General features: G+C 38.2%; 1 protein-coding gene across 12 annotated transcripts; it reads right to left on the bottom strand.

Moving 5' to 3' along the window:
- Positions 1-74: 74 nt before the first annotated feature.
- On the bottom strand, positions 75-15,731 carry LOC149725573 (thrombospondin type-1 domain-containing protein 7A-like). 12 transcript variants are annotated; one of them, XM_089891583.1, is made up of 25 exons: positions 15,535-15,731; positions 15,018-15,251; positions 14,781-14,945; positions 14,283-14,447; positions 13,795-13,959; positions 12,959-13,123; positions 12,471-12,635; positions 11,636-11,800; positions 11,153-11,317; positions 10,414-10,578; positions 9,911-10,075; positions 9,076-9,240; positions 8,432-8,596; positions 7,678-7,842; positions 7,054-7,218; positions 6,295-6,459; positions 5,541-5,705; positions 4,867-5,031; positions 4,227-4,391; positions 3,465-3,629; positions 2,802-2,966; positions 2,285-2,449; positions 1,586-1,750; positions 858-1,019; positions 75-614 (listed from the first exon to the last, which is right to left on the bottom strand). In XM_089891583.1, the coding sequence occupies exons 1-25, from the start codon at positions 15,673-15,675 to the stop codon at positions 456-458; spliced, it is 4,161 nt and encodes a 1,386-aa protein (XP_089747709.1). In that variant the 5' UTR covers positions 15,676-15,731; the 3' UTR covers positions 75-455. The 12 variants fall into 12 exon arrangements, with proteins under 12 accessions (XP_089747709.1, XP_089747719.1, XP_089747718.1 ...); XM_089891593.1 differs by lacking the exon at positions 1,586-1,750; XM_089891592.1 differs by lacking the exon at positions 3,465-3,629.
- Positions 15,732-16,643: the final 912 nt, after the last annotated feature.

Here is a 16,643-nt window from a genome sequence, read left to right as displayed (position 1 = left end):
AGCAGCCTTGTACCATGAGGAGATTGCGCTTACCCCTTTGCCACGGTGTAGTATTCATATAAAACACAATGAAATAGTGATATATTTAGTGTATTAGTGATTACCCGCATATATACATAAGAACAGAAATTACTTATGTCTCAAAGTCAAATCACAGAACAGATTTTTTTTTAAATTGTTAAATTTCATTTATATAAACATCGCAGAAATGTAACCGGGAGAATAACACGAAACGAAAGTCATAACATTTTAGAAAATAAAAAGTTATTTAAACCGGAATAATTTGAGTGAACTTATGTTTTCTGGTTAATATAACACGGGTGTTCCGTTTTGTACACCTATCATGACTACTTCTAAGTTAAACCGCATGCAATGTTTGGATGTTAATTAAATCGAATGTAATTTTGTAGATTATTAGAATAGGCCTATAACAAGGAAAATTATTATTAAGGGAATTAACCCTTTGATGGAGCACATTCCACAGTGCATGCCTCCGTTTGAGTTGTTGAGAATTGATTGCATCTTGATTTGTTCGGGTTCGGTTCGTGTGTTATTCTAGTTCGGGTGCCAGTGCCACACGTCACGCTGCATGGCCCCCAGTCTTTGTATTGCAGCTAAAATCACAATCTGGTTAATATCTGGATGCTAAACCTATGGTCAGCAGATGTTTCGGACAGTAACTTGGTGGATAGTAACCTCTTTTACACTGATGATGGGCCAAGTTACTGTCTGGATACTAAACTCATGATCAGCAGATGTTTCGGACAGTAACTTGGTGGATAGTAACCTCTTTTACACTGGTGATGAACCAAGTTACTGTCTCAGTTTAGACCAGATACAAATAAAAATCAAAATACCTCGCATTCGAGATCACAAACATCAGGAATCTGGCAATCTTCTACTTGTGTTAGATTACAAGGCTTCCCGCCATTTGAAGCTGGTATCTTAACAGTTGTGGTTCTCTGTCTTCTACAGTTGTTTGCGGTGTCGCATGCTCCCCATTCGCCCCATGTATTCACCTACATAATGTTAAGGCTTTATTATAATGTTAAATGCAGATTGCAACCTAAATTACCACATTATGTATCTATGTATAGTAGGTCGGGAAATATGGGACATTTTTATTCCATTTTTTTCTGTCTATTTGGTAAACAAAGAACATTCAAAGAAATATAAAAACGGTATTTTCACAACTCCCATAAACCGTTGTTAATTGTTCAAAACAGGATCAGGATATTTAGATATTATGTGCTAAAGCTGTCCTTTCTTCTCCCACTCTACTATATTTTAGCACATAATCACACAACATGTAACAATGCATGTCACCTATCTGCTGTGACCAAATTACTATGGTTATTTACATCGCCTATAAAACGCCACAGGCTTCATATCCCCACGTTAGTGGCAGCGATGGGCCTTGAACCTTGGACCATATGTGCTAGGGGCAGGAACGCTAACTGTGGTGTCGGTTACATATATAGTCGTTTCTACAATAAACACTTTTGGAATAGTCAAAGATATAATATATGTTATTGGCAGTTCACTCCGCACCTATTTGTGTTGAAATTATGTTTGACAAAAATACCTGACAATCAATTGGACAATTGTTGTTATTGCAAGATTGTGTATCAGATAGCGCTGGACATGCTTGACCGCCATGTTGGGCTGGGGTTGTCACTGTACGTGACCTTGTTTTGGTACCTCCACCACACGAGGCGCTACAGGGACTAAAAGTGGTCCATTGCCCAACCTGTGTCAAAGTTTGGTTGCGTTCAATATATTTAGTTATTTTAACTCGAGTAATGTAGTTTCTTTCCCGACTCTAACTCAGATGTAATAGTTTCAAGGCTCGTCACTGCTACCATCGTGGGCGTATGTGGGCTTGGGCAAGACACTTAACGGCAATTGTTCCAACCCACTGGTTACTAATGGGCCTTAAGAATTGTCAGCCATACAGAAAACATAAAAATAAAAGAGTTACTTACAAAGTGGCAAACGTGGTAACCCGTAAGCTGGCACAAGGTGTATAACACAGAACACCCGTGTTATAATGGCTGTTGTTGCCCCGCCATGCGAGGATAAATAAGTTACATACATAAGAACTCGTAAGCAGGCACGAGGTGTATAAAACAGAACATTCGTGTTATAATGACTGTCGTTGCCCGTCATGCGAGGATAAATAAGTTACATACGTGAGAACTCGTAAGCGGGCACGAGGTGTATAAAACAGAACATTCGTGTTATAATGACTGCAGTTATGCCCACAGTTAAGTTTTAGAATTACCTGACAATCAATTGGACAATTGTTGTTATTGCAAGATTGCGTATCATCTAAAGCAGGACATGCTTGACCGCCATGTTGGGCTGGGGTTGTCACTGTTCGTGACCTTGTTTTGGTGCCTCCACCGCAAGAGGCGCTACAGACACCAAACGTAGACCATTGACTTACCTGGAACAATTACATGCATGGTATATTTGATGAATGAACGATTGAAAGTAAGTTGTTTTCTCTCGCGTTGCCAACACGGTAATTTTTGAGGGGTGGATTTTTAATTGTTTTATTTTATTCCAAATGGCTGATAATTTGGACAACCCATTAGTGACCACTGGGTTGGAGCAATTGCCGTTAAGTGTCTTGGCCCAAAAACACCTATTCCCACAGTGGTAGCAGTGACGAGCCTTGAACCCATAACCTCTGGGTTAGAGGCAAGGGCGCCGGCCATTGTGCCACTGCGTCAGAATGCATTGTCGATTTTATACAATTCATCCACTATTAATCACTGTTAAGGATTCAGAATTACCTGACAATCAATTGGACAATTGTTGTTATTACAAGATTGTGTATCATCTAAAGCAGGACATTTTTTCCCGCCATATTGCTCTGGAGTTGTCACCGTTCGTGTCCTTGTTTTAGTGCCACCACCACAAGAGGCGCTACAGAGACCAAACGTGGACCATTGACTTACCTGGAAATAAAGATTTGAGCAATCTTTTACTGTGTGTTACATTTTACTTCGTATTTAATCCAAAATAGAGGCCATTTTTGCAGGTAACATAATACGGTGTTGTTTTTAACCTTTCCTTGCTGCACCGTGTTTAGCGCGCCTACCTCTATTACCAAAAGGTAATTGGCTCAAGGCTCGTCGCTGCTACCATTGTGGGCGTATGTGTTTTTGGGCAAGACACCAAACGGCAATTGCTCTAAACCCAGTGGTCACTAATGGGTTGTCCAATTTTTTAGCTGTTAATAAAAAATATCTAAAAAAATATTCACCTACAAGGTTACATATATGGCAAAAAAGCTGGCGCGAGGTATATCAACACCCGTGTTATAACGACTGTCGTTTTCCGGCCACGCGAGGATAAATAAGTTACATCATTCATTCACGATAAATGCAATTTGTGTTATGTATATAAAGTTATATCCGTTAACCACTTTTTCAAATATTTAAATATAAAATTACCTGACAATTAATTGGACAATTGTTGTTATTACATGATTGTGTATCAGATAAAGCAGGACATGCTTGACCGCCATGTTGGGCTGGGGTTGTCACTGTTCGTGACCTTGTTTTAGTGCCACCACCACACGAGGCGCTACAGGTACCAAAAGTAGACCATGGGCCAACCTAGAAAAAAATATTTTGAAAATCAACTTATGGTAATATCACCATTCTCACTATCAAGTGTACCCATAATTGTCAAGTAAAACGTACTTTGTATACATTAAAAACAAACTGTGTGTCTTTAAGCACAATTTAGGTTTAAAAAATTATTATTTTCGGGGAAGATGAGACAACTCTCATTCTAGATTGTCCTCCCATTTGGTAGTAAACAAATATAAAACTGTATCCCCACGATTCCCATATACCGTTGTTAATTGTTTAAAACACAATCAGGTTATTTGGATATTATGTGCTAACGGTGTCCCGTTTTTCCCCGCACTTCCATACCTTAATTAGATTATCTTAATACAATTTAATATAAATTAGTTTAAATTTGTAACTTGCGTTTTCACCTTCATTATTTGACCAGTAGTTTTTTGGCACAGCTTGTTTTAAAATCTAGTTTTAAAATCTAAAGTTTCTTTTGTTGTTTTTAATAAATTGATCTTTGCTGCTGTATTCGAAAAGATAAATACAATTTGTAGTTTGTATTCAAATTTATGACCTTGAACCATTTCATTCATACATATATGAACGAATGACATATTTTAGTAAGTTTACCTGACAATCAATTGGACAATTGTTGTTATTGCAAGTTTGTGTATCAGATAAAGCAGGACATCTTGTACCGCCGTGTTGGGGACGAGTTATGATTTTCCGTGTACGAGTTTTTCTTCCTCCACCACATGAGGCGCTACAGCTACTAAACTTCGACCACGGGCCAACCTGGGTGAAAATAAAGTTAAGTTGGACTGATGGTAACAATTTAGTTAGAGCATAAATCAACAGGGATTTGCTCAAAAATTTATAATGAAGCAGCATCTTGTAAAAAATTCGTTGTATATTTTAGTCATAATGTGAATATACGTTTGCGATACCACCAGGCACTGCGGCACAGCTGGTTAGCGCACGCGCGTGTAACCATAGGTAATGGGTTCAAGGCTCTTTGCTGCTACTATTGTAGGCGTATGTGTCCTTGGGCGAAACTCCAAGGGTGTTTCAACCCAGTGGTCACAAACTGGTTGTTTAAACTTTTTTGTAAACATGAAAAAACTAAAAGAAAAGTATCCACAAAGTTAAATATGTGGTAACTCGTAAGCAAGCAGGAGGTGTATGAAACAGAACACTGGTGTTATAATGACTGTTGTTGCCCCGTCGTGCGAGGATAAATAAGTTACATTCATTCTTAAATTAGACCTACCTTACAATCGATTGGACAATTGTTGTTATTGCAGGTTTGTGTATCAGATAAAGCAGGGCATCTTGTACCACCGTGTTGGGGACGAGTGATGATTTTCCGTGTACGAGTTTTTCTTCCTCCACCACATGAGGCGCTACAGCTACTAAACTTCGACCACGGGCCAACCTGGGTGAAAATAAAGTTCAGATGGACTGATGGTAATTATTTAGTTAGTGCATAAATTAACAGGGACTTGCTCAAAAATTTATAATGAAGCAGCATCTTGTATAAAATTCGTTGTATATTTTAATCGTAATGTGAATATACGTTTGCAATACCACCAGGGGCCGCGGCACAGCTGGTTAGCCCACGTGGGTGTAACCATAGGTAATGGGTTCAAGGCTCTTTGCTGCTACTACTGTAGGCGTATGTGTCCTTGGGCAAGACTCCAAGGGTGTTTCAACCCAGTGGTTACAAACTGGTAGTTTAAATATTTTGATGAAAAAACTAAAAGAAAATTACCCACAAATTTTAATATGTGGTAACTCGTAAGCAGGCACGAGGTGTATGAAACAAAACATCCGTGTTATAACGACTGTCGTTTTTAGGCCATGCGAGAATAAAGCAAGTTACGTCATTCATTCTGTTATGTATTTTAAGTTATATCTGTTAACCACTTTGCAAATTAAAATTACCTGACAATTAATTGGACAATTGTTGTTATTACATGATTGCGTATCAGATAGCGCAGGACATGCTTGACCGCCATGTTGGGCTGGGGTTGTCACTGTTCGTGTCCTTTTTTTGGTGCCTCCACCACACGAGGCGCTACAGGGACCAAAAGTAGACCATGGGCCCACCTAGAAAAAAATATTTTGAAAATCAACTTATGGTAATATCACCATTCTCACTGTCAAGTGTAACCATAATTGTCAAGTAAAACGTACTTTTTATACATTAAAAACAAACTGTGTGTCTTTAAGCACAATTTGGGTTTAAAAAATTATTATTTTCGGGGAAGATGAGACAACTCTTATTCTATTTTGTCCTCCCATTTGGTGGTAAACAATGATCATTCAAAACATTATAAAATCGTATCTTCACGACCTCCATAGACCGTTTTTATTTGAATAAAACACAATTAGGATATTATGAGTTATACTGTCTCCTTTTCACCACACTGCCACACCTTAATTAGATTATCTAAATATAATTCAATATAAATTGATTTATATTTGTATCATAGGTTTATAGCTACATTATTTCACCAGTAGTTTTTGGGCACAGCGTGTTTAAAATACCAATTATGTTTCATTCGTTGTTTTAAATTATTTGATCTTTGCTGCTTTATTCAAAAACATCATCACAATTTGTAGTTTGCATTCAAATTTATGACCTTGAACCAATTCATACATATATGAACGAATGACATATTTTTAGTAAGTTTACCTGACAATCAATTAAACATATATTGTTATTGCAAGTTTGTGTATCAGATAAAGCAGGGCATCTTGTACCACCGTGTTGGGCTGGGGTTGTCACTGTTCGTGATCTTGTTTTAGAGCCACCACCACACGAGGCGCTACAGGAACCAAAAGTAGACCATGGGCCAACCTAGAAAAAAATATTTTGAAAATCAACTTGTGGTAATATCACCATTCTCACTGTCAAGTGTAACCATAATTGTCAAGTAAAACGTACTTTTTATACATTAAAAACAAACTGTACGTCTTTAAGCACAATTTGGGTTTAAAAAAATATTATTTTCGGGGAAGATGAGACAACTCTCATTCTAGATTGTCCTCCCATTTGGTAGTAAACAAATATAAAACTGTATCCCCACGATTCCCATAGACCGTTGTTAATTGTTTAAAACACAATCAGGTTATTTGGATATTATGTGCTAACGGTGTTTCGTTTTTCCCCGCACTTCCATACCTTAATTAGATTATCTTAATACAATTTAATACAAATTAGTTTAAATTTGTAACTTGCGTTTTCACCTTTATTATTTGACCAGTAGTTTTTTGGCACAGCTTGTTTTAAATTCTAGTTTTAAAAACTAAAGTTTCTTTTGTTGTTTTTAATAAATTGATCTTTGCTGCTGTATTCGAAAAGATAAATACAATTTGTAGTTTGTATTCAAATTTATGACCTTGAACCATTTCATACGTATATGAACGAATGACATATTTTTAGTAAGTTTACCTGACAATCAATTGGACAATTGTTGTTATTGCAGGATTGTGTATCAGATAAAGCAGGACATCTTGTACCGCCGTGTTGGGGACGAGTTATGATTTTCCGTGTACGAGTTTTTCTTCCTCCACCACATGAGGCGCTACAGCTACTAAACTTCGACCACGGGCCAACCTGGGTGAAAATAAAGTTCAGATGGACTGATGGTAATCATTTAGTTAGTGCATAAATTAATAGGGACTTGCTCAAAAATTTATAATGAAGCAGCATCTTGTATAAAATTCGTTGTATATTTTAATCGTAATGTGAATATACGTTTGCAATACCACCAGGCGCCGCGGCACAGCTGGTTAGCCCACGTGGGTGTAACCATAGGTAATGGGTTCAAGGCTCTTTGCTGCTACTACTGTAGGCGTATGTGTCCTTGGGCAAGACTCCAAGGGTGTTTCAACCCAGTGGTTACAAACTGGTAGGCACGAGGTGTATGAAAGCAGGCACGAGGTGTATGAAACAAAACATCCGTGTTATAACGACTGTCGTTTTTAGGCCATGCGAGAATAAAGCAAGTTACGTCATTCATTCTGTTATGTGTTTTAAGTTATATCTGTTAACCACTTTGCAAATTAAAATTACCTGACAATTAATTGGACAATTGTTGTTATTACATGATTGCGTATCAGATAGCGCAGGACATGCTTGACCGCCATGTTGGGCTGGGGTTGTCACTGTTCGTGTCCTTTTTTTGGTGCCTCCACCACACGAGGCGCTACAGGGACCAAAAGTAGACCATGGGCCAACCTAGAAAAAAATATTTTGAAAATCAACTTATGGTAATATCACCATTCTCACTGTCAAGTGTAACCATAATTGTCAAGTAAAACGTACTTTTTATACATTAAAAACAAACTGTGTGTCTTTAAGCACACTTTAGGTTTAAAAAATTATTTGTGTCGGGAAAGATGAGTCAACTCTCATTCTAGATTGTCCTCCCATTTGGTGGTAAACAATGATCATTTAAAGCATTATAAAATCGTATCTTCACGACCTCCATAGACCGTTTTTATTTGAATAAAACACAATTAGGATATTATGAGTTATACTGTCTCCTTTTCACCACACTGCCACACCTTAATTAGATTATCTAAATATAATTCAATATAAATTGATTTATATTTGTATCATAGGTTTATAGCTACATTATTTCACCAGTAGTTTTTGGGCACAGCGTGTTTAAAATACCAATTATGTTTCATTCGTTGTTTTAAATTATTTGATCTTTGCTGCTTTATTCAAAAACATCATCACAATTTGTTGTTTGTATTCAAAGTTAAAACCTTTAACCAATTCATACATATATGAACGAATGACATATTTTTAGTAAGTTTACCTTACAATCAATTGGACAATTGTTGTTATTGCAAGATTGTGTATCAGATAAAGCAGGGCATCTTGTACCACCGTGTTGGGGACGAGTGATAATTTTCCGTGTACGAGTTTTTCTTCCTCCACCACATGAGGCGCTACAGCTACCAAACTTCGACCACGGGCCAACCTGGGTGAAAATGAAGTGCAGATGGGCTGATGGTAACCATTTAGTTAGAACATTAATCAATAGGAACTTGGTTAAAAATGTATATTAAAGCAGCATCTTGTATAAAATTCGTTATATATTTTACCCATAATGTGAATAGTTATACGTTTGCAATACCACCAGGCACCGCGGCACAGCTGGTTAGCCCACGTGGGTGTAACCATAGGTAATGGGTTCAAGGCTCTTTGCTGCTACTATTGTAGGCGTATGTTTCCTTGGGCGAAACTCCAAGGGTGTTTCAACCCAGTGGTCACAAATTGGTAGTTTAAATATTTAGCCGAACATAAAAAAATCCAAAGAAAATAATCCACAAAGTTACATACGTAGTAACTTGTAAGCGGGTACGAGGTGTATGAAACAGAACAGCGGTGTTATAATGACTGTTGTTGCCCCGTCGTGCGAGGATAAATAAGTTACATTTATTCTTAAATTAGACCTACCCTACAATCGATTTGACAATTGTTGTTATTGCAAGATTGTGTATCAGATAAAGCAGGGCATCTTGTACCACCGTGTTGGGGACGAGTGATGATTTTCCGTGTACGAGTTTTTCTTCCTCCACCACATGAGGCGCTACAGCGACCAAACTTCGACCACGGGCCAACCTTGGTGAAAATTAATTTGGTTGCGCGTATTATAGCGGTCGATTGTTTATTGATTTGTAAATTTAGACCATCGCCCAACCTAATGTGAAACACAATATAAATTGTCAGCCCTACATAAAAACATTCTAAATGAAAGAATGAATGTAACTTATTTTATCTTCGCGTGGCCGGAAAACGACAGTCGTTATCACACGGGTTTAACACCTCGTGCCAGCTTACAAGTTACCATGTATGTTACTTTGTGCGTGATTAATTTTTTTGGGACTTAATTTATTTTTTTATGTATTGCTGATAATTTGGACAACCCATTAGTGACCACCGGGATGGAGCAATTGCTGTTAAGTGTTTTGCCCAAGGACACATACGCCCACAATGGTAGCAGCGTGGAGCCTTGGATCAATTACTTCTGGATTAGAGGCAGGCGCGCTAACCACTATGGCACGGCGTTACATACGTGGTAACTTTGTAAGCGGGCACGAGGTGTAAGAAACAGAACTCCCGTGTTATAACGATTGTCGTTGCCCCAACACACGAAGATAAACAAGTTACATACGTGGTAACTCGTAAGCGGGCACGAGGTGTATGAAACAGAACATCCGTGTTATAACGGTTGTCGTTGCCCCGCCATGCGAGGATAAACAAGTTACATTAATTCTTAAATAAGACCTACCCTACAATCGATTGGACAGTTGTTGTTATTGCAGGATTGTGTATCAGATAAAGCAGGACATCTTGTACCACCGTGTTGGGGTCGAGTGATGATTTTCCGGGTACGAGTTTTTCTTCCTCCACCACATGAGGCGCTACACCTACCAAACTTTGACCACGGGCCAACCTGAGAGACAATTTACAATTTTTTTTCGATTGTTAATGGTATATTATACCTAGCAACCAATAAAACTAAAAAGTCCTTTTCAATGGCGTTATTGCGCATAGACATTTAACCAAGCGACATTTTTTCTATCATTTTTGCCAGTGTGATTTACAATGTATATTATTGAAATCGTAATACTCGTGACCTTTCATTAGTGCTTTCAGCTCTCTTGTTCTTGTGTTGAGTGTTTTTGTTTCATATACCTCGTGTCCGTTTTTGTGACGATTATCATATATATTACTTCAGGTATAATTATGTAATATATATAGATATTGTAATATAATATAGATTAGGCTTACCTTACAATCAATTGAACATATATTGTTATTGCAAGTTTGTATATCAGTTAAAGCAGGACATCTTGTACCACCGTGTTGGGGACGAGTGATGATTTTCCGTGTACGAGTTTTTCTTCCTCCACCACATGAGGCGCTACAGCGACCAAACTTCGACCACGTACCAACCTTGGGTGAAAATTAATTTGGTTGCGCGTATTATAGCGGTCGATTGTTTATTGATTTGTAAATTTAGACCATCGCCCAACCAAATGTGAAACACAATATAAATTGTGAGCCCTACATAAAAACATTCTAAATGAAAGAATGAATGTAACTTATTTTATCCTCGCGTGGCCGGAAAACGACAGTCGTCATCACACGGGTTTAACACCTCATGCCAGCTTACGAATTACCATGTACGTTACTTTGTGGGTGATTAATTTTTTTGGGACTTAATTTATTTTTTTTATGTATTGCTGAAAATTTGGACAACCCATTAGTGACCACTGGGTTGGAGCAATTGCTGTTAAGTGTTTTGCCCAAGGACACATACGCCCACAATGATAGCAGCGTCGAGCCTTGGATCAATTACTTCTGGATTAGAGGCAGGCGCGCTAACCACTATGGCACGACGTTACATTTGTGGTAACTTTGTAAGCGGGCACGAGGTGTAAGAAACAGAACACTCGTGTTATAACGATTGTCGTTGCCCCAACATACGAAGATAAATAAGTTACATTCATTCTTAAAAAAGACCTACCCTACAATGGATTGGACAATTGTTGTTATTGCAGGATTGTGTATCAGATAAAGCAGGACATCTTGTACCACCGTGTTGGGGTCGAGTTATGATTTTCCGTGTACGAGTTTTTCTTCCTCCACCACATGAGGCGCTACACCTACCAAACTTCGACCACGGACCAACCTAAGAGACAATTTACAATTGTTTTTCGATTGTTAATGGTATATTATACCTAGCAACCAATAAAACTAAAAAGTCCTTTTCAATGGCGTTATTGCGCATAGACATTTAACCAAGCGACATTTTTTAAACATTTTTGCCAGTGTGATTTACAATGTATATTATTGAAATCGTAATACTCGTGGCCTTTCATTAGTGCCTTCAGCTCTCTTGTTATTGCGTTGAGTGTTTTTGTTTCATATACCTCGTGTCTGTTTTTGATACGATTATCATATATATTACTTCAGGTATAATTATGTAATATATATAGATTAGGCTTACCTTACAATCAATTGAACATATATTGTTATTGCAAGTTTGTGTATCAGATAAAGCAGGACATCTTGTACCGCCGTGTTGGGGACCAGTGATGATTTTCCTTGTACGAGTTTTTCTTCCTCCACCACATGAGGCGCTACAGGGACAAAACCTCGACCACGGACCAACCTGGGTGAAAATTAATTTGGTTGCGCGTATTATAGCGGTCGATTGTTTATTGATTTGTAAATTTAGACCATCGCCCAACCTAATGTGAAACACAATATAAATTGTCAGCCCTACATAAAAACATTCTAAATGAAAGAATGAATGTAACTTATTTTATCCTCGCGTGGCCGGAAAACGACAGTCGTCATCACACGGGTTTAACACCTCATGCCAGCTTACAAGTTACCATGTATGTTACTTTGTGGGTGATTAATTTTTTTGGGACTTAATTTATTTTTTTATGTATTGCTGATAATTTGGACAACCCATTAGTGACCACTGGGATGGAGCAATTGCTGTTAAGTGTTTTGCCCAAGGACACATACGCCCACAATGATAGCAGCGTGGAGCCTTTGATCAATTACTTCTGGATTAGAGGCAGGCGCACTAACCACTATGGCACGGCGTTACATACGTGGTAACTTTGTAAGCGGGCACGAGGTGTAAGAAACAGAACTCCCGTGTTATAACGATTGTCGTTGCCCCAACATACGAAGATAAACAAGTTACATACGTGGTAACTCGTAAGCGGGCACGAGGTGTATGAAACAGAACATCCGTGTTATAACGATTGTCGTTGCCCCGCCATGCGAGGATAAACAAGTTACATTAATTCTTAAATAAGACCTACCCTACAATCGATTGGACAGTTGTTGTTATTGCAGGATTGTGTATCAGATAAAGCAGGACATCTTGTACCACCGTGTTGGGGTCGAGTGATGATTTTCCGGGTACGAGTTTTTCTTCCTCCACCACATGAGGTGCTACACCTACCAAACTTTGACCACGGGCCAACCTGAGAGACAATTTACAATTTTTTTTTCGATTGTTAATGGTATATTATACCTAGCAACCAATAAAACAAAAAAGTCCCTTTCAATGGCGTTATTGCGCTTAGCCATTTAACCAAGCGACATTTTTTCTATTATTTTTGCCAGTGTGATTTACAATGTATATTATTGAAATCGTAATACTCGTGGCCTTTTATTAGTGCCTTCAGCTCTCTTCTTCTTGCGTTGAGTGTTTTTGTTTTATTCACCTCGTGTCCGTTTTTGTTACGATTATCATATATATTACTTCAGGTATAATTATGTAAGAAGCAATATAGATTAGGCTTACCTTACAATCAATTGAACATATATTTTTATTGCAGGATTGTGTATCAGTTAAAGCAGGACATCTTGTACCACCGTGTTGGGGACGAGTTATGATTTTCCGTGTACGAGTTTTTCTTCCTCCACCACATGAGGCGCTACAGGGACAAAACCTCGACCACGGGCCAACCTTGGGTGAAAATTAATTTGGTTGCGCGTATTATAGCGGTCGATTGTTTATTGATTTTTAAATTTAGACCATCGCCCAACCTAATGTGAAACACAATATAAATTGTCAGCCCTACATAAAAACATTCTAAATGAAAGAATGAATGTAACTTATTTTATCCTCGCGTGGCCGGAAAACAACAATCGTTATCACACGGGTTTAACACCTCATGCCAGCTTACGAGTTACCATGTATGTTACTTTGTGGGTGATTAATTTTTTTGGGACTTAATTTATTTTTTTATGTATTGCTGATAATTTGGACAACCCATTAGTGACCACTGGGATGGAGCAATTGCTGTTAAGTGTTTTGCCCAAGGACACATACGCCCACAATGATAGCAGCGTGGAGCCTTGGATCAATTACTTCTGGATTAGAGGCAGGCGCGCTAACCACTATGGCACGGCGTTACATACGTGGTAACTTTGTAAGCGGGCACGAGGTGTAAGAAACAGAACTCCCGTGTTATAACGATTGTCGTTGCCCCAACATACGAAGATAAACAAGTTACATACGTGGTAACTCGTAAGCGGGCACGAGGTGTATGAAACAGAACATCCGTGTTATAACGGTTGTCGTTGCCCCGCCATGCGAGGATAAACAAGTTACATTAATTCTTAAATAAGACCTACCCTACAATCGATTGGACAGTTGTTGTTATTGCAGGATTGTGTATCAGATAAAGCAGGACATCTTGTACCACCGTGTTGGGGTCGAGTGATGATTTTCCGGGTACGAGTTTTTCTTCCTCCACCACATGAGGCGCTACACCTACCAAACTTTGACCACGGGCCAACCTGAGAGACAATTTACAATTTTTTTTTCGATTGTTAATGGTATATTATACCTAGCAACCAATAAAACAAAAAAGTCCCTTTCAATGGCGTTATTGCGCTTAGCCATTTAACCAAGCGACATTTTTTCTATCATTTTTGCCAGTGTGATTTACAATGTATATTATTGAAATCGTAATACTCGTGGCCTTTTATTAGTGCCTTCAGCTCTCTTCTTCTTGCGTTGAGTGTTTTTGTTTCATTCACCTCGTGTCCGTTTTTGTTACGATTATCATATATATTACTTCAGGTATAATTATGTAAGAAGCAATATAGATTAGGCTTACCTTACAATCAATTGAACATATATTTTTATTGCAGGATTGTGTATCAGATAAAGCAGGGCATCTTGTACCACCGTGTTGGGGACGAGTGATGATTTTCCGTGTACGAAATCGTCTACCTCCACCGCATGAGGCGCTACACCTACCAAACTTCGACCACGGACCAACCTAAGAGACAATTTACAATTGTTTTTCGATTGTTAATGGTATATTATACTTTGCAACTAATAAAACAAAAAAGTCCTTTTCAATGGCGTTATTGCGCATAGACATTTAACCAAGCGACATTTTTTCTAACATTTTTGCCAGTGTGATTTACAATGTATATTATTGAAATCGTAATACTCGTTGCCTTTCATTAGTGCCTTCAGCTTTCTTGTTATTGTGTTGAGTGTTTTTGTTTTATATACCTCCGTTTTTGTTACAATTATCATATATATTACTTCAGGTATAATTATGTAATATATATAGATATTGTAATATAATATAGATTAGGCTTACCTTACAATCAATTGAACATATATTGTTATTGCAAGTTTGTGTATCAGATAAAGCAGGACATCTTGTACCGCCGTGTTGGGGACGAGTTATGATTTTCCGTGTACGAGTTTTTCTTCCTCCACCACATGAGGCGCTACAGGGACAAAACCTCGACCATGGACCAACCTTGGTAAAAAAATACAAGATTTACCTTTTTTATTTTTAATCTTAGAAATTAATATTTAAAGTGTAATATACCTTGCAATCGACACGACAGGGGGGCAGTGCGCAACGGCGCTTTTCAATTGGACATTTTACTGAGCCACTACCGTACTTTTGGCGACTCCTGCGCCTTCTACCACCCCAATGCCTCCTGCCAAACCGCCGTCTCCTCCCATAGAATGGCGGTTGTCCGTTCAAATTGCGAGATCTTTGTTGCATTCCAGACCCGCATGAACCGCTACATTTAGTCCATGCACTCCATGAAAATTTCTGCGAGAGAAAGTCGTATTTATTTATAAGTACGAAATAAATCTATTTATCCTGCTGCGGAGGAACGACAGTCGTTACTTTACTTTATTTTACACGGGTGTTCTGTTTCATACACCTTATATGCTCGCTTACGAGTTACCACATATGTAACTTATTTATCCTCGCATGGCGGGGCAACGACAGTCGTTATAACACAGAGGTTCTGTTTCATACACCTCGTGCCCGCTTACAAGTTCTATATAACTTTATAACTTTGTGGGTGATTAAAATATAATTGAAATACCTGGCATACGTTCTTGCCGCCGTGATTTCCGTAGTCGTGATCACGGTGACCGCCACCGTACTCACCTCTTCTTCTTTTTCCATGCACCGAGGAAATATACATACAAACGACTATGAGCGTTAACAAAACAACGAATCGCATCTCTCTTCGTTACTTGTTAACCCACACAGCAAATATTTTTAACCCAACCTCCTAAAACTTTAAGCAAAGATATTTGCTGGTTATGTTATTCGGTAAACAAAAACAAAAAAAACTATCTGTTTCAAGCGCAGGTCAGCGTAGATATTTTTATTTGTTTTTGTTTTTTTTAAAAGCCGCGTATATACTAAAGCGTAGCTCGCCTTGGTGTAAAAATCAACAAACAAAGAAATATCTACACCCAGCGTTGTTCAGCGCAGGCCAGCGTAGATATTTCTTTGTTTATTCTTTTAAACGGCGTTTACACTACAGCGTAGCTCGCTAAAGGACACACGGCAATATTAATATTGGCACAAATTTACAGCGATATGGTGACCAGTATATATACTTGCAAAGTAATTAATCTAACCTACACGGTATCACCGGTGTGTTGATATTAACCTGATATCACTCAATCACACTATTGTTTTCTTATCGGAAGTGAAACGTCACTTTAAGGAAAATCCGCTATCTGGAGTTACAGTCCGGATATTTTTAAAGCCATAAATCAAAAATCTATTTCTTTCCGGAAATTACAGCTCGTTAATGCAGCGTTTATCATGAAAGGTTTGTTTATTCCCAACGACAGTCGTTATAACACGGGTGTTCTGTTTCATAGACCTCGTGTCCACTTACAAGTTACCACGTATGTAACCTTATGGGTAATTGTTTTTTTTTGTATGGCTGACAATTTAGACAACTCATCAGTTACAACGAGGTTAAGCATGTAAACCTGGATTTTTTGGTTGATAATTTCCACATACGTTTAACTCAATGGTAGCAATAATATAGCGCCTGACCACTAAGTGTAAGGACGCGTGTATATTTTCCTAAACCTCATGCTTACATTCGAATCAGGATTTTTACACCAGGCACATGTAACGTGTATTGAACCGTCTAAACTCTAAATAGTCAATCATACATTTAAAATC

The sequence above is a fragment of the Ciona robusta genome, chromosome 13, assembly GCF_009617815.1.
Source record: "Ciona robusta chromosome 13, ASM961781v2".
Classification (NCBI taxonomy): Eukaryota; Metazoa; Chordata; class Ascidiacea; order Phlebobranchia; family Cionidae; genus Ciona; species Ciona robusta.
This window is presented reverse-complemented; position numbering and strand designations above follow the sequence as displayed.

Excerpts from the sequence above, each read along its gene's own strand:
- LOC149725573 (XM_089891583.1), bottom strand. The coding sequence starts at position 15,675 with ATGCGATTCGTTGTTTTGTTAACGCTCATAGTCGTTTGTATGTATATT. Across the intron at positions 10,579-11,152 it reads ATTGTCCAATCCATTGTAGG|GTTGGTACGTGGTCGAAGTT; the intron begins GTAGGTCTTTTT and ends TTTTCACCCAAG. Across the intron at positions 7,219-7,677 it reads ATTGTCCAATTAATTGTCAG|GTTGGCCCGTGGTCGAAGTT; the intron begins GTAATTTTAATT and ends ATTTTCACCCAG.